Source organism: Galendromus occidentalis, unplaced genomic scaffold (genome assembly GCF_000255335.2).
Source record: "Galendromus occidentalis unplaced genomic scaffold, Mocc_1.1 scf7180000077428, whole genome shotgun sequence".
Lineage (NCBI taxonomy): Eukaryota > Metazoa > Arthropoda > Arachnida > Mesostigmata > Phytoseiidae > Galendromus > Galendromus occidentalis.
The window spans coordinates 538991-557241 of NW_003805416.1; the positions used below are offsets into that span (position 1 = coordinate 538991).

The window sequence follows — 18251 nt, forward strand, 5'->3', positions numbered from 1 at the left end:
CGATGACTGGATGATTCTCCTGAAGTATGAAGTATTGAGGTGAGGGCCGGTCTGGGAACTTTGCCATCAAATGAGTTAGGTATGTCCCTCTCGATGATCCATTCCCCAATGTCCTATTCTATCGTCATCGAGGACGATCCGTCGACGAGGAGGTGGGGGGAAGGCTTCAATCCGCGAGAGCCAAGCGGACTGACTGCTTCTGCTGGAATCCATTGCGCTGGTTCGAATCGTGGAACCCTGGACTACACGGCAGACCGAGCGTTCTCCCCAAGCCGAGATACGTAAGGATCCGGTGGCTCCGTAGCAACACTCGATTCCGCCTCGTGATACTTTTATCTCTCAGGTTTTGCTCGAGTTTTGAGGGATACGAGCTTTATCACCAGGACGACGATTTTCGGGAGCACCGTGACTAAGTAAAAGTCGAGCATGCTTTCTTCAAGAGTTTTGTCGGAGATGAGATGGGGCGGTAGGATTGCGGAAAGCCTTGGAGAATGCTTATTTTCAAACAGAGATCATCGCCATCAGCGCTCACTAAACATTCGTCTGCGACCGCTGATGACCGAAGTCTACTGACTCGAGTTTGCCTGAGGACTGTGAATTAATTTGCAGTCTGGTCGTTCCCGAGACACGCGAGATTATTCCTTAGCCTCCCAGCGTGCCCCAGGTTTGGCGTCTCAGAGCTCCTAGGGAATTCCATATCTGGTCTCGATGGACGAAAATCGGATCGTGACTCAATAATGGAGCTCTAGCTGGATCTATCTTGGAATATCTCGCTCATTACAATGATATTCGAGTCGACCGAGGCGAATTCAATGCTTTCTTGACTCCTGTGGGTTACTTCGAATCTTGCGTTCGGCCCACTCGAGCTCTAGATGTCTCAGAGGAACGGATGGATCGGAAGCATGATATTTACGAGTATCTGATGTCGACAAGCCAGCACCTACAAATCCGGACATAGAGGAAGGAGCTTTGCCAGTTGTTCGCGACTGCGCCAAGAGCGGGTATTCTCATACGTACCACGACGAATCACCCTCTTCGAAACAATTTATACATTTCGTGGGATGTAGCGAGTTATTTGATTAGGTGCATATACACATCTCCGGTCGGGTTCCAGATCGTGATTTTCCTGTTTTCCGCCAACAATTCCACCCGACTCCATGGGAGGAAACTCCTCGTGGACGCTCATCGAACTCCATGTGAGCGATTGATGGGCCCACGAGTTTCTCTCCAGCCATTAGAACTCCAACTCTAAGCCAATAATCTCTCAGGGCGAGTGTCTGGGTAATAAATGAGCCAGTGATGGTTGATCGCTATAGGAGCGACGCTTATTGTTAGTGGGAGTCGACCGACATATGAATCGACGGTAGGAACGAACGAGCGAGCGGTCAGTCGACGTCACCGCAGTCCGAGTCCCCCCGGTCATTCACTGAAAAGCGTCGAGCTGCAGATCGCAAGCACCGACAGCGTTGCTGTTCTTGTGCTTCACGCGTCGAGCATAGGCGGAAGCACACGTCGTCGGCAGCCGCGATGGCGGCCTCCGAACATCAGAACCAGACAAGCACGGCACGTTGGCGAGAGTCAGCAATGGCGAGCGAACTCATTTCAGAAAACCGTTTTTCAAGCTGAAATTCGTCCTCGCTCGGTCCAGAAGTACGGCTCGACCGTCGACGCTAAGGTCTTGGCAGCACTGTCTTACGAGGGTCGCGGCAAACTCTCCGACCTGCCGTGGCTTCTAGCGAACGAGCAACCGACCGAAAGACGACCGACCGACCGACGAGAACGAACGTTGAATGCTGCGTCGCCAGCACTGAGCGAGCTCGCAGCAAGGAAGCCGTCGGCTGCTATCCATTCGTCCACTCGCGGCTTGTGGGCTTGCTAGGTTGGCGAATGGCGAATCACCACCACCAAGAAACAGAGAGCCCGCGACGACGACGACGACGACGCTGTTGGCTGCAGCCTGCTTTGCGAGCCGCTGGCGAGCGAGTGAATAGCGGATCCAGAGCACAGAAACGATTCACCGCCTCCGAAACCCGCGCGCACCCTCTCCCGTCAGCCCAATGAAGTCTTCCCGGCCGCCGCCACAGCCAGCAGATTCGAGCGAGCCGTCACGGGAGAAGTGTGCCAGTCCGCGAGCCGCGTTGTTTTCTTGTTGGCCGCCTGCAAGTGTTGAACTCGATTTGAACGGAGATCTGAGCGAGCTGACGGCTGCTCGTTACGTCGGACGTGTCGAAACGTTGTCCAGGAGCGGAACCCGCGTGCGAGAGTGCGGTTAGGGACCGGGCCCTCGTGGGCCCGATGTTGTCATCAGAAGGGAGCGCAATGTGCCACGGCTGGCGATCGACTGCGGAGCGGAGTGTGCTGGTGGTGCTGCAGCAGTATTTCCGCGGCGGCATCCATTTCTCGTTATTCTAGTATACTTTTCTGACCGCTGTTGCTAGTGCAGCTTCTTGCGCTGGTGGTGTCGTCGTTGTTGTTGTTCTAGTGGTAGTGTCCCTTGCTACTACTGCTGCTGCTGCTGTTGGTGGTGGTAGTGGTCGTTGTGCTGCTGCTGCTGTTGTTGCTGCTGCCGCCGCCGCCGCCGCGACTTACTAACTGTGGATAAGGATCGGGCAAAGCACGACCATCGACCAGGTTGCCGCCATCAACAATGACCATAATCCTGTTCTTGGTCGACACTTCGGCGTCGATGAGCCAGCGGACCTATCTTGGAGCCCGACTCTCGGTCCTCGATGTGGCCAAGGATGCAGTCGAACGTTTCCTCAAGGTAAGTGAAGTGCTCCGCGAAACTATCGCTCGATATTGTTCCTCCGGTTCAATCGGATACGTGATGATCGGGGACAAGTGCATTGAGCGGGATAAGGTTACGCTCCCACAAGTTACAAGACATAGTTCGATACCTGACACGACCACCACGGATCCAGTGAGTGAGCGAGTGTGCCAACAATCCAGTCATTTAGCCAACCAGTCAGTCAGTCAGTCAGCTATCCAACTATCCAGCCAGCTAGCTAGCTCAAAGCAATATCCACCGAGGAGACCCGCTTCACGGCTCCAAACCGACTGCACGAGAGCTTTCCTCATTAATTCCCAGCTTTAGGGGATGGGGGAGTTCTCTTCGAAACATTCAAGAGCTTCGAAACGAGTTCGGATGCGCCCAATGCTCTAAGTCGAAAGTCTAGCCCCGGCCAGATAATCTGGGTCCCCGTACGGAATTTCGGGAATTTCTTGGCCGCCAGAATGACGGGGAAATGAACCCCGTCCCCAACCCTATCCCCTTCCCAAAGGTGGAGATGCGCTCGGGGAGTAGACTTCGGCGGAGGGAGTGCGCGCGCCCGAACCTGATCAGCCGTCCCATTCAGCTCAGCGGAAAACTCCGCTAGATAGAGAGGGGCCACAGCCGTTGGAGTGGTGACACAAAATAACAACAAAAAACGTCGACGACGTCCCGACAACAATCTCTTCTAAAAAGTTCATCCGGATGCTTTGCACCGTACGCTTTTTCTCTCGCTCACCGATGCGTTCCTTGCCTCCTCACTCGCTCGCTCACTCGCTCACTGAGTCCCTCTTAGTGAGTCAGTCGACAACACCTAAACTGAATCAGTTCCGAAAGTCATAAATGAACTGAAAGACGAACCGTGCTCCTGTTTGAAGAACGGGCTCCCTCCGTTGTCCTGGCCTACCTAGCATTTCCTTCTTCGTCACGCCGCTTTCTGCTCCGTCAGTTCTCCGGCTTCTCACCTTCTGCTCTCGACAGTCCACAAATCCTTTGTCAGAGCAGGGGACCGTCGGACGGGTCGGCCTTCAGTTATCTTTCGAAACCTTCTCGGAACCGAAACATGTACACGAGGAAACGAAAGCCCGTTCCAATCGGTGGCTTTCGTATTCCCTCCCTTTCGAAGCTTTCGTCTGCCCCGGATGTCCCTAGATCGCTCGATTTGGAGATTGCCATCGTTCCGGAAGTAATTCGTGTCCTCACATTCACCGGCAGCGGCATCAGTTTTAGTCTATTCGTGCTGACGTTCTGGTTCGATTACGAAATAGCATAGAGATTGTCGCTCGGGTTTGAGTCGTCCTCATTGGAAAAAAGGAAGAGTACGTCCCCAGAGGACACGGACCGAACAAGCTTGCAAAATGTCTGAGGCGCTCAACATCGCAGCCTTCTGGGCAGGTACGCCCTCAGAAAATATCTTCGTTGCATAAACTCTCCGCAATACGTGAGGAGAGATATTTATGCTGCTCCTTTCGTTCCCCTTCTCGCCGTCTCATACGTTTGAACACGACAGGGCAGGTCACCGAGTTTTTCACGACGAGAGCTCGAATCGAGCCAAGCTCCGAGCTCCGACGATCCGTCGGGCCTTCTTCTCCCTTCCTCCCTTCCTTTCTTCCGAGAAAAGATCTCCAGCTCGATCTGGGTCGAGTCAAATGCGGATGACCGCGACGCATGAGACATCTCGGCCGAGATCTCCCCAATAAAATTAATTCCGTTTTCCCCATACTTGTCGATGACGACATGGAGTCGTCTTGTCGCAGTTTGTGCGTGGCGATTCAGCTTCCCTCTTGAGACGACTCCCCTCGTTGGATTTCCCGACTCCGACCCTTTCCCCTCTCCACGGCGGAGGGCCGGGGAGGGAATCGAGAAGAAGGGGTTTGGATTTTGAATGTGGAGCAGTGAGCAGGCTGGCGAGCTCCGCTCTCCGAGGAATGATAATGCTTACAGCTGACGAGAGGTATATCGAAACTCGAAATAGCCTCATCGGGGTACTGCTCGTGCCCGTGTTTGCGTCCGGATATGATTTTCCTATTTTGAACCCTCCATAGAATCAATGCGGAGAGCAAGCTCAGTAGTATTCTCTGTCGTGCACTGACACCTCATTGGAGCTTTCCGATTCCCATTCGAAATCTTCCGTCGGCGATCGCGCTTGCTCTTAATCATGGAGGCGTATGGGCAGAACGTCAGATCGACATGATCATAATTGGACTGGATGCATTGCGGGAGAGAGAGAGAGCCGGTTCGAGCGGAGATCGAACAGCGAGGCCTGTCGGAATAGAGAACATGTGAGCTGCTCGCAGCAGGGTCACTCGAGTCGAAACGAAAAAAAAACTCGCCGCCGAAGAATTCGCCGCCAAGTGCACAGAGCTGAAAGATTACGCTGCAAGGAGCCCTTGGCATGTCGGGCGTTCGGGTCAACGGTTAAAGCTGCCCCTCGGCTTCTTTCTCGCTAACAAAAATGAATGGATTTCCAGATGCGGCAGAAAGATCAGGCATCCAGACAGGATCGATACATGCTCCTTACGTTCGAAGAAAGCCCCGCCAATATCAAGGTGAGTCAGGAGACGGAATCCCAGTTCCCGCCCCAGGCGGAGGAGGAACGTCGATTGAACCTTCGAGAAACGTCGAATTCGGAGATCCCTCGATTTCTTCCTTTCCACCTGTGTGTCGTTCATTGTACTGTCGCCGAACTCATCTCCGACGAGCACAACGACGACCGACGATCAGGCAGAACCTTGTCCTCGCTCCGTCCTCGCATTGAGGCGAGGTACTGCTCGGAACTGCTGTATCGGAAGCAGAGAGTGATTATGGAGTCGGTGCGGTTCTCGCCCGGAACAGGCCGCTCGCCGACGCGAATGATCACCTCTGGTAATTTGCTTGTGAGACTCACTGGCGGGAAGCGGGCGGAAAAGCCAACCACGAGATCGCATTTTTGGGTCAGCTCGATTGCTCAAGTGTTTCAAACGCAATACTGATGAGATCATTCACCACTCAATCCACCTGCCTGTGATGAAGCACTGTAGAACTTCGCTCCGTTCTCTCCGCTTAGACTCTAAAGGATACAATCCTGCTGAATTTTGCCTCTTGAGAGAGCAGCTCATTGGCGTTGTCCGACCTCGAGGTGGCTCGGCATCCTGCGGGGAGACGATCTGCTCCCAAAGCTATGGGCACTTCCTGCAAAATCAAGATCTCTCAGCAATAATGCGATGGATCGCGGTGAATTCCATACGTTCCATTAGACAAGGGACCCTTAGGAGCTCCTATTTTATTTTCTTTTCCGCGAATCGAAGAACGAAGAGCTGCGCCTTCAAATATCCCTCGCGTGCTTACGCTGTTTCTATCATGTCCAGCGGCTACCTAGGTCTTCTGACCCTATTGAGATTATTCGGTCGCGAATAGTTCCTCTCGCGCTGGATTGATAGAGCGGAAGTTCCGGTTCCTGCAGTAGTTTTGATTGAATCGGATGATATCCTTGACGCTGTGAATGGTCTCAACCATACCGTTTTCCTCCATCCCTAATTCTGGAAAAGCAATTCCATGGCCCCAACCGGAGAACTCCTGAGAATAAGCCGAACAATTATCCCACCCCCGCGAAACCTTCCAGCGTATGGGACTCACGCGTTTTCCTCTTTCAGGCGGGTTGGAAGGAGAATCACATGACGTTCATGTCAGAGCTCAAGAACCTTCAGGCCACCGGCCTGACGTCGCTCGGCGGTGCTCTGAAGAACGCCTTCGACCTCTTGAACATGAATCGCATGCAGACGGGGATTGACACATACGGCCAAGGGCGGTGTCCATTCTATCTCGAACCCAGCATGATAGTGGTAAGGAGAGCTCCCTCTATTCCTGCACGCTATCATCGTTTCCCCGCCAAGAACGACATAACACAGATATGGGTCGAAAAGCTCTCGGATGAAGATACATGCGGCATTAACCCGATTCACTCACAGGTACTCACGGATGGGAACAAACTGACGTCTCAATCAGGCGTCTTAGACCAGCTGAATCTTCCAATGCACAGTCTAGTTCCTGGCTCGGAGTTAACAAAGGAGCCGTTCCGTTGGGATCAGAGAATTTTCTCATTAGTATTGAGAATGGCCGGCACGATCGCCCCAGTTGCAGGAGGGGAGGTGGTCCCCCCGCCCGACATCGGGAACCCTGTCAACGATATGTGCGAGGTTACAGGCGGCCGCTCGTATTCCGTATCGACGCAGCGTCAGCTTCTATTGGCGATAGAAAATCTTGTGCAATCAGTTCAACCAGGTGTTGTGATCAATTTCGAGAAAGTCGGTCCCGATCCGCCTCCAGTCGGACAAAATGTGAGTTCCCACTGACAAACACAATGTCCAGCCACAATCCCAGGATAAGGGTCCGGTGTCCTGCACTCGAGGGGATGTACTGCGTTTTTCTGAGACTTTTTTTCTTTCCCAGAGCGACAACGACGAAAACTTGCTCCGAAACGGAGTCACGAACCGCCCGTCTCCGACCCCGTTCGGATCTTCGAATTCCTCGCAGAACGCGACGACTTCTGTGGGTCCTTCACAGATTTCACCTCAGGAAATCAAGGGTTGGCAAACCTGTCGGAAACTCATCTACGTGCAACGCTCCGCCGTCAAAGGATACTCGGTGGGTCACTGGCCTATTCCGGAGTCGTTTTGGCCAGATCACAACTCGCCTGCTCTCCCACCTCGGACGGCACATCCTCTCGTACGTTTTTCGTGCGCCGACGCCGAACCGATGGTCATCGAGAGCCTACCCTTCGACAAGTATGAGCTCGAGCCGAGCCCTTTGACGCAGTTCATCCTCTCGCGGAAGCAACCAATGGTCGCGTGGCAAGTGTTCGTCGCCAACTCGCACAAGAGCAGCGATCTCGGATGTCCGTTCGGTTATTTGAAAGCGAGCACGACGCTGACGTGCGTCAATTTATTCGTGATGCCCTACAATTATCCCGTGCTGCTCATGTTGCTAGACGAGCTCTTCAAGGTGCATAGGCTGAAAGCGCCCCCCGAGTGGAGGGACAAGTAAGTTCGTCTTCAATTTCGGAATTCGACTTCTATCTGATCGACGCCGCAGCCCTCGTTGTCGCGCGAACCGCTCGGCTTGGAAGCCGTGGAGATCCGGAAATCGGCCGGAAGGATGTCGACTGGACGTTCTCTAATCTTTGCATACCTCTGCCCTCTTCCAGATTCCAAGAATACCTGCACAACATGCCTGTGTACTACGCGGGACCGCTGAAGAGAGCCCTACAACGTATGGGTGCCCCAAATCTGGTGCCCGAGCATCTTGAAGGCCAATGCCTGAACGCGACCGTTGTTTCTCAACTGAAAAAGCTGAAGAATCAAGCGAAAGCCGAATTCGAAAAGCTCTGCTCTCTCGTCGGCAACGCGAAACGCCCGGTCACCGAGTCGATGCGAGTCCTGCCCGGCTTGACGAGGCCTTCCGGCGAAACGCCGAAACTCACCGAACTCAAGCTCACATATTCGCCCGCGTTGAAGGATCGCTTCCTGTCCATACGCTCGGACCTCAACGATTTCGGCAATTTTCAACTAGCCGTCCAAAAGATCTCTGGCAGACGCGGTGGTCCACAAGGGGACATGTTCCGGAACCCGTTCGAAATTCCTCGCTGTCACCTGCTGAACCAAATTTGGCGAATGCGCGCGAATCTCCTGCATCTAGGGACGATCCGTCTGCAAGACGACGATGCCCTGCATTCGTTGCCCATCGTCCAGATGGGTAACTATCAGGAGCACCTGAAACGGCAGACGCCACCCCTGAGAGAAATTGAGTCGACCCCCGTCCGACAGCACATGTTCGGAAATCCATTCAAGATAGATAAACGAATGATGGTCGACGAAGCCGATGCTCCAGATCCTGTCGGACTGGCCAACTCCACTTCTGGCTCAGGGTTTATCATGAACAGGAAACGTCCAGCCGATTCGTTAGGCGCAGCTTCACAAGGAAGACCAAAAAGACCGAAAGGTCCTTTGCCCAAGGACCTCATCCTACGACCGCGATCTCCGTCGGTGTCGTCCATGTCTTCCCCGTCAACGTCTCCCAACAGTTCACCGTGTCCTTCACCTTCTCCCGACCAGAGCCCGCACCCGCAGGGTTCTCTGACACTTCAACAGCAAGCGACGCCGAGTTCATCCCCTCTCGCGGTCGCTCCTTCTGCCTTCCATAATCCGGCGCAGGATCTCAACGGGGATGCCAGACCGGCGAGCAATGTCAACAACAACAATGTCGTCAAGCCGGAAACACTGCCCATCGAAATGAATGGTGAGCAAGCTACCGTATTTTTGTTTTCTCACTTCCAACTGTTTCCGTCCTTTCCCCCGATCGTATTTATGGTGTCGGCGCTCGCCGCTCGGTGCTCCCATCCCGGATCCCAATCAAGTCTCAAATGAGCAGAACAGGAATTTTCGGCGGAAAATAACGTTTCGCTCGATATCCCACAGGCTGTGCCGTTTTCTCCCCGATTGGAGCTCTAGCACCGCCTCCGGCACCGGTTGCGCCACCGGCTGCGGTGCCTGTGGTGGCATCACAGCATCCACTGATGCAGCTTGTGCACAACAGTCCCATCTTGGGCCCTGGTCAGGGAGTCGTTCCCGCCGCAACCGTCGGCGGTGAACTCAACGCACCTTCGTCTCTGCAACAGCCTCCTCCCAACGGCAACGTGGCGCCGTTCTCGCGAACGAAACCCAAGAGCAAACTATTAAATGGTTTTTCGGAAGAACCCAAGAAAGAAATCGTTGTCATGAGCAGGGAGGACTGCGAAAAACTCACCAAATCCGCTATAAAATGCGTCCGGAGACCTGGCAAAGGTAGGCGCAGCCTCATTTTCCTTCCTTCAGGGGAGAGGGGAAAAGAGGGCTTTCCTTCCTTGAAATTCTGGCTCGGCTCCGTTCCCCTCGGACGGCGTGATGATTCAGCAAGGGCTCTTGGCCTCCGTTCCCCGTACTGAGATCTCCTTCTTCTTTTTCAGATTTCACAGAATTGTTCAATCTGCTATCCAACGCGAAAAGTCAACCAGTTTTCCCGAATCTCGTCGAGCGGCTCATAATCGAGGCGAACAGATTTAAACGAAAGCAGCTGGCAGAAATGCTGGCCAAACAGCTGCAGGCACCCCAGCAGCTTGCTGCGCCAAGCAACAACGGCTGCTCACTTTGGAAGATGGCATCGCAGGTCAAGAGATGATGAAGATACCAGGCATTAGGAGCTTTCTGATAGAGGAACTTATGTATATTTAAGATATTTCAAAGAAATTCTATTGATATTTGTAGTATGAATATTACGTGGTAAATTATCCGGTCGACAGTCATCGCCAAAACGGGCCGGCAGAGAAGAAAGACAGACGTTATGTGTATTTTGAACACCTGTACAAAGTTCTGTAAAATGCCACAGGAGTAAAAGAAGCACATGATGCGAACATGGTGCGAATATTTGAAATATACGGATGAGGAGACACGAAGCCAACACTCCTGTTTTTTTTCTCCTCCGACCTGCCATCAGACTGACAAATGATTTCTCTCGTTCCTCGCTCGGGCCCCAGCCAACCGGTCCAGCTAGCGGACGCCAGATATCTTGGCTGGCTCGAAAAGAGTCGAGCGCCAGTACTGGCCAGCGATTCGATTTCTGTACCATGCGGCTACCTAGGCAGACTCTTTCCGACCTCGAGCCCAGGAGCACGCGAGCTCTATAGGATGGAGGATTTCTCGTATCCCTTAGAGGGATCTGTAAGCACCCCGAAATCATTTTCGACAGGTTCTGACAAGGCTCGTGTCTGCTCCGAGAAACACCCCAAATCCAGGCTACCCGGCGTTCGGGAGCCATCAGCCTAGCGGTAACCCATTTTCCGGAGTAAGGACTCCAAAATCAAAGAACGACATGGGGCTCGGGAGTTAGATTTGTCAGATGCGTAATTTTCGTGGAGTAATGCGTTATGTCCCAGGAGTTTCACAAGACCGTACAGCTCCACCATTCGCACTCGATGAATCTTCGGTTTATTTACATTGATATTTACAACTTTGCGTATCCTTTGGAAATGCACCTAAGTCGGAGTACACTCGATATTGAGGGATGGGTTCCCCCTCTCTCTGAATAAGATGCTTAGAAAATATCACCAGGTATCCGCCACGTCCAGAAGCCGACGTTCCGCTACTCTCGAGATGCAAAACAAATAAGCTTGAAACGTAGCTCAGCTCCGGTGGAGTGGGACAGAAACCACCAGCGCAAGGGAGAAGAGAACGAATCCCCGCTCCGTTAGTAGCCAATGGGAATTCCCGCTCGATCCAATTTCGCTCCATAATAGAAAGATAATCAGACTCCGGTCCCCTCAACGTCTGGATGCCATCTAGACCTCGTAACTTGAGGGAGGCACAGATTCACAGCAAGTAATCGGATAGCGAGAAATCAAGCCACGTATTTCTTCGAGTCCAATCCCGAATAGGAATACTGACTCTTCGCGAAATACTCGTTGTAGATTATCCGGGCTAGGAACAAATGGAAACAAACAACTAGGAAAGCGAACGTGGCCCAGAACAGAGCGGGCAGCCCGCCCAATTGGTTGCCCTCGCGATGCATAGCGAGGAGGTGGTCTTCATGGGCCGGAGCTTCAACGACCTCGTGTACATGAAGAGTGTGCTTCAGTTCTTCTAGATGTTGTTTACTGCGAGCAACGTACAGAACCGCGGTGGGGGGTAGCGTTCGCTTCACTGGTAGTTCCACTTGGGTACCGACGACGCTGCGAAATAACACAACGGATCTTAGCGAGAGAACTAGACATTGAAGTGGCAGGTGGGGATCGATCCGGATGCGAAATTTTCGACGGAGGGGTGGGGGTTGGAGGTGCCAGACTTCTATCAGGCACGGCTTTGTACGAACCTGATGGTGACGGGATCGTCGAGACAGCCTCCATCGCACGCATACACCTCCTCGTTTGAGTCCGCGTGAACTGTGAGCACAGCTTTGTTCTCGCTGTTCACAGTGACGCTGACGTTGAGCCAATTATCAGCTCCGAACAGCATGAGGTTCCTGTAGTGGAAATCTCGGTGGAGATCCTCGGGGGGCGTTGCGAACTCCAGGTGACCCTCGTGGAAGAAGAACTGCCCGAAACTCATGAGCATTGCCTGCATGGCACCGTGCGGACCTCCCCGCATGACCAGATCTTCACAGCCTCGCTTAGCGAGGGTCAATTGCCATAAATGAATAGTTTTCAGGAGAACATTCGGCCTGCTGAGATCGGTCGGCCAGAGGGTCTTCGCGTTCCTGAAAGATTTCGAGAGATTCTCTTCTCAAACTTTGACGATAACAATATATTGTCTCCGATCGTACGCGGGGGTACTTCCCTCGGCCAATTTGATCGGTGTCAACTCACAGAGTGTGATGGCCCTTGTAGCAGTGCTTGCCCAGTGAAGCCAGATCAGTTTTCTCCGTTGGAGCGTTGGGCGTGTTCGAAAGCACGTAGTACAGAGTTGCATTTATTCGGTCACCATTGAGGGCGTTGTCTGCCTTAGACAGCGAGATTGAAAGACCTGACTTCCACACCTGCACGCGAAGAATTCTGCGTTTTAGAGGCGGAGAACTCTGGAAAAATCGATAGGTCGATGGCGGGGAATCGAACGCACCTTTTGCCAAGCATCGTTATGCTCAGCTATCAAACTCGAGACATCTCGGGCGATGACCCTGTCGAATTCTTTTTTGGCTTGATTCTCGACGTTAAGCTGAGCAGCCTTGATCTCTTGAAGGTTCACAAGCTTTGAATACTGCAACACGGACACGAGCTGTAGTCGTTTGACGCTCTTGGACCCGACCGAGACTTCCCTGAGTTTCGGAGCAATCAGGGAGAACGCGGAGAACTTCTTCCCCACAGCGATTTTCCCGGTGATCTGGATGTGATCCGTGTCTCCCATCCGACGACTGCATGGAACAAAGCTCTCATGAAAGTTCCCCTCAGGACCTCGATCCGACCAGCAGCTCGGACGCCCCAGTGCTGAAAGTGAGGTAGCATGACAAGCGTGTCCGACTCACCCGAGGTTGCGAACATCGAAAGCTTGCAGATTTTTCAAATTCTGCTGCCAGTCCAAACGTGTGTCATCTCTGCCACCGTTGCTGATACTGATTTCCTGTATCAAGACTCCGCTCTCTTTTCTGTGAGCCAAGACATCGTGTCGGATGATGAATTGATTGCTCGAAACATCGTGCGACTCCACTTTGATTAATTTCCCGTTCAGAAAGTGGATCACATGGGTGACTGGAACGACGGGGAATTTTCAGTTTACGGCTCGATTATTGGGAATTATTTCAGGGTCCTCGAATCTATTCCGATTCAGTTAACGCCTGGGAGAAAAAGTGAGGCTCTGGAATTCATACGCTCGGCCTGGGGAAACTCACGGTGATTGCTTTCGTCTTCTTTCTCGGAAGCTGTCCGAGCTACTGGAGACAACGGGAGGAAGGTTGAAAGCGTTCGGTCATTAAATATAAGCAGCTGATCGCTCGACGCTTCGTAGCCGATGTACCCGTTCCCTACTAGTGGAACCAAAGGCACATCTTCATGATCGAAAGTGCGCTGGATGTGAGCGTCGAATTTGGCAGCATCCTTCTCGAAATCCTCGATCTGTATCATCATCGCATTTAAGCTGGGATCTATGGAGACACGGTGAGCGAGAAAAATTAGCAGATGGCGCAATGGAATCGTGGCAGGGTTCCGCTGATGACTCAAATGTCAGACGAGGGAAGGAGCTCTCTTCCGATGGGAACTTCTCGGAGCGTCCTTCGGGGAAGCATCGACGGTCGAATATATCGGCACGCCTCTTTCCAGCCAGAGTTACAAATGAGTACTTGATTCGAGAAACGCACTCACTCATTATGTAAGGTGCTCTCCGCCGAACGTAGCGGAACATTGAAGGCGCCGAATATAGGAGGAAGAAAATAGTGAGAAGTAGGCATAATGCTAATCCTCGTCGCCGAACTCTGGAAATTGAGACTATCAGTATTGGAGGATTCGGTCGACACGGTGACGCTTCGTATTCAACATGATCATGCCGACTCGAACGCAAGTGGTCAAGAGGCGTTGCGGGTAACGTGACGGGAGGGCTCACATCATACTGTAGAATGGTACAATGTCTATGATCCCGCGCCGAACGATGCGCCTGACACGCTCCATCTGAAACATTCGCATTGGCCTTATGGACTCGTCACCGCGTATATTTCATTCGAGACCGTACTTGCGCTCGCGCTCTTCTCAAACTTGACAGGCTGACCGGCGTCGTACACTGGCTCGATGTTGGTTCGCGTCAGCTATTTGCGACGAATTCCCCCGCTCTCCAGAACTTTCTCTTCGAATTCACAATTTGAGGATATCTAATTCGACATGTCCGCAAGGGTTTGGCGAGTCCCCAGTCAGGGCTTGGTCATATGACATGACCATAACTTGACGGCTCCCTCCTGTAGATTCTGATTGTTGCTCTCAGGTGAGGAGCCGCAGAACTTACCGTCGCACAGGAAAAGCACACTCTCCGCGAACAGAAAGGAGCCTCCCTTACATACAACGAAGAAACGTCTTTCTTAGAGTTCAGCTATTGGTCATCATGCTGAAAAAGGATTTCCGCAGAGAACTCGGAATCAAAGGAATCACAATTCTTCTTTGTTGTGATGTTCTCTGTTTACATCAGCAGCTGCAGACTGTTTCACTCCTGCTCTATCTCGAAACGCTCTCTCCTTCCATTCTGTGGTACATCCAGTGCCCATTGGCAAGCGATTCGGCTCATGAGCTTGCGCGAATTCTCGAGAAACCGTATAATAGAGGCATGTGCACGGGAATCCTCAGAAGGAATGCGAAGAACGAAAAATTCATTCTTTCGCTGGGACAGTATGCGTACAATGTTGCTGATGATTTTTCCCCAGAGCCCGAGCAAGATCTGGGCGCTCTCCCCCCCTAGATACCTCCGAAGTCGAATTTTCGATTCTGTTAATCATTGACCGCGATAATATTGACCGGGATTTCTCGGGGGTAGCGTCGAGGAAATCCGTTTCGATTCCTCTTCGCACATCCTTCCCGCACCTCCCCGCAGAGCAGCCCAGAGACAGCTTGACTGCGGATTCCCGTGAATACGGTGATCCGTCCGTGCGCAGGATCTCACCTCAATGCGGAGAATGAGTCTTTATTCGAGAACCCTTCGTGGGTGAGACCTTCCGATTAGAGCTATTACTCATTTGTGGGGATTCACGGAAGTCTTTCGATGATACCACAGAGTGTACACTAGCTGCGGGGAAACTGTCGACGCGACGTGAGGAACTTCGAAGTCGAGCACAATGCTCCCGAGAGGCTCGGTAGAATAATGCGGGTCCTTGAAAAGGCTCGCGCGTATCCGGAGAGCAATGAGTCGCGAGTTAATTCGGCCGTCAAGACGGGGACTTTCGGTCGCGCCTCGTGCATCCATCCGCGCGGACTCCCGGCGCTCTATAGTGAGAACCCTCCATGACACAGCATAGGAGATCATCCCTGTATCTGCTCATGATAAAACGGATTAAGCTGCTCGGAGATCACCGAATACGAGACTGGATGTCCCCATCGGTCCTTTCACTCCTATTTTCGCTGGTATACTCGGCTTCGCTGCAACAGATCGACTGTTGCAGGGAGAACCCACTCCATTGGTTCGCAGGCAGAGATCATCAGGCATCATTTTCTTTCCCGAACACATCTTGGAGTCGATCGAGTCTCGCGCAGAGTTTCCCTACACTTCTCCCCGCGAAACGCCGGCCTACCATGCGAGTGATCTCGTACATCTGACGACGCATAGAGCCGTGGTGGCGAAAATCAGCGACATCCGTATTCCAACAAGACGCTAAGGCATCGGGATCGCGGCAGAGGGCCATTGGCAGGCTATTTCGTATTATGTAGGACAGAAGTTGTAGCTCCCTTCCACTTCATCACTGGACGCCTGGATGATGACTCCATCGCGTCATTGAAGGTCATGTGCTTTTGATGGTTTACCTTCGAAACCGCGAAACACAGGGTGTCACCACGGAATAGTCGCACTATCTTTGACGCTGGGAGATCAGCTGGTCGAGGATCCCTCCTGCGTTTTTGCAGTCAGGCATATATACCTGCGACTGTGAAGTTCGGCTAGCAACTCTGAGGCATACGATAATGAATGGCGCCGAGGGAAAAAGTCGGCAGCTGGAACTCGTCGCTGCCATACGAAACGTTCACGAAGAGCTGCGTTACAAAGTTCAGAAAGGTATAATAATTTGTTAAAGGGATCTCCTTCGGCTATACATGGGGCAGAGTCCAAGAGATAATTATATAGGTTTCCACGATGAATCAGAAGTTACCACCGAAGCAAATGGGAATGAAGAAGTCTAGATCTCCTTCCATGACTATTTCTCAGATCCGGATTCCTATCTGAAAATATGGGAAGAACACAACGCGGATCCCGTGCGTTCGAAATATGCCTCAGCCATGCACTCCCTGGCGACAGAGGTGTGGGCCTCTAAATCCGCAGGAGGGGACAGAATCGAAATCATCGGGAACGTGATCATGAACTACTTCATGGGAGGAGGCTTACAGAAAGTTTTCCGGAGAATGCACCGGAAGTATTCCTCGATCTCCAGCGCACCTGAGAAGGTGGATCGCTTCGGAAGCTGTTCGGGGACGAAGAAGCAACAGGGAAAATATGGTAGAATGACAGAATCAATTATTGCTAATGGGCCGAATCATGATTTTGACCGGCTCAATACTCCTCTTGTCAGGAAACTCTCCCAAAATCAGTTCCCGAGAATGAGCTGAAAGTTCTGGACGTAGGAAGCTGTTACAACCCCTTCGCGAGGTTCAAATTCGATGTCACAGCGATAGATCTCTGCCCAGGTGAGGAAACCCCGGACGGATTGAGCGCGGGAGCTATACCGAGGGAGCATTCGCTGGCACGTGCGAATGATCGCACGACGAGAGACGACGATGAAAATGAGATGATGAATGATTACAGCGACCCAGGGAGTTTTCCAATGTGATTTCATCAATGTTCCTCTCGGGAATGAATTCGTCGTGTCCGAGAATTGCATCAAGTGTCTCCCATCGAATTACTTCCACGCGGTGATATTCAGTCTCCTGCTGGAGTATCTGCCGGACTCTAGATTGAGACTCTCCGCCGTGCACCGAGCGTATCGAGTGCTCAGAGACGATGGTACGCCAAGTGGAACTTTACGTTCGCGAGCCCATTCCGGCCACAGTAAAATTTATCACCTAATCGAGCCTCATGAATCGCTCAGCTCCTCATCTCTACGATCTGAACGATCTCTCGCAGGTATTTTGGTTGTGGTCACGCCCGACTCGAAGCATCAGCAGAAGAATCAGGATATGGTCAAAAGCTGGCGGAACGCGTTGTCCCAACTGGGATTCGACAGGATTTCTTATGCCAAACACGACCACCTCCATTGTTTAGCTTTTCGCAAACTTTGTAGGATTTCGAGGACAATCATGAGTCTCAAAAACCTTTGTGAGCACAGCTTTGATGAGGTGAGTTGCGAGTACGAGACTTTGCTTCACGTTCAAACGCTTGACCACCCTCGTTGAACAACTCTCCACTGATTTGAGCTCTATGGTTGCAGATGTGCGAATGCTGTACGGACAGACTCTCGCCGATGCTTTTCATACATCAAGACAAGCTAGACTACCTTTCAAAGTTCGAGCCGGACCCGATACGCGAGCGCTCAAGCGAAGAACAAGAGCATGACGCTCTGATGTTCAACGAGCTTCCGGGATCGTGAATGTCCACTCCATTATTTCTGCGTCGATCTCTTGTAGAATGAGGTGAACACAGGCGGCGAAATTCGATAAAAACAGAATATTGATCCGCTCGGCTGTTTCTTCGGCATCGGTTCTCGGAGTATCAAATATGTCTTCTCGATGGAATGATGGAAATTAGCTCTCGCGAAACGTGAACTTTTATTTACATGTAATCACAGATATCGGAAAATCCGAGATGGGAGTAAGGAAGGGCTAATATACCTAATAATCACAAGGAGCAACCACCAGAAATTCTCGAAGGCATAAGCATCGGTAGGTCTGTGGTTTCAATGAACAAGAGTAAACTTCGATCTAGTTAACCTAAAGAAATCAAGCGCGTCGAGGGCATTTTACTTGTTTCCTCAAACTCAGGGCCTGACTTCCTGGTCCATGGAGCAAAAAAAGAACACCGGAGCCAGGTTTCTTGGGTGTCTTCCCAAAACCAATGAACCCTAAACCTACGTCTAAGAGGACGTAGGATGTCTCATAAAAAGGCGAAAAACATTCAGTCTAATGAATTCGGAACAGTTCTGAGCAGACCGAGGTCAGTTTCTGCAAAAAGCTTTGGGGCAACTGCTCTAACGCATTCTACTTGTAGAGGTCATCCAGAAGATCGTAGGCATAACAATACTGCCTAATAAGTGAGGAAGCTTTTCGTCGTATATTTGCCGAGTCCGCATGCGAGTCTGTATTCAGTGCTAG

The 18251-nt window shown here is 51.9% G+C and overlaps 3 protein-coding genes across 3 annotated transcripts; 2 read left to right on the plus strand and 1 right to left on the minus strand.

Moving 5' to 3' along the window:
* The first annotated feature begins 2647 nt into the window (after positions 1 to 2647).
* Positions 2648 to 10018, plus strand: IntS6 (integrator complex subunit 6). Its single transcript, XM_029111278.1, has 8 exons — positions 2648 to 2764; positions 5242 to 5319; positions 6403 to 6591; positions 6718 to 7086; positions 7199 to 7788; positions 7953 to 9043; positions 9223 to 9588; positions 9750 to 10018. Exons 1-8 carry the CDS (start codon positions 2648 to 2650, stop codon positions 9959 to 9961), a joined length of 3012 nt encoding a protein of 1003 aa, XP_028967111.1. The 3' UTR covers positions 9962 to 10018.
* Positions 10019 to 10728: 710 nt separating this feature from the next.
* LOC100905867 (uncharacterized protein KIAA2013 homolog) lies at positions 10729 to 14255 on the minus strand. Its single transcript, XM_029111279.1, has 8 exons — positions 13864 to 14255; positions 13626 to 13735; positions 13157 to 13408; positions 12794 to 13016; positions 12391 to 12682; positions 12141 to 12310; positions 11634 to 12031; positions 10729 to 11490 (listed from the first exon to the last, which is right to left on the minus strand). Exons 1-8 carry the CDS (start codon positions 13941 to 13943, stop codon positions 11177 to 11179), a joined length of 1839 nt encoding a protein of 612 aa, XP_028967112.1. The 5' UTR covers positions 13944 to 14255; the 3' UTR covers positions 10729 to 11176.
* Positions 14256 to 15782: 1527 nt separating this feature from the next.
* On the plus strand, positions 15783 to 17530 carry Samtor (S-adenosylmethionine sensor upstream of TORC1). Its single transcript, XM_029111272.1, has 6 exons — positions 15783 to 16005; positions 16156 to 16410; positions 16536 to 16631; positions 16750 to 16947; positions 17068 to 17279; positions 17372 to 17530. The coding sequence occupies exons 1-6, from the start codon at positions 15915 to 15917 to the stop codon at positions 17528 to 17530; spliced, it is 1011 nt and encodes a 336-aa protein (XP_028967105.1). The 5' UTR covers positions 15783 to 15914.
* Positions 17531 to 18251: the final 721 nt, after the last annotated feature.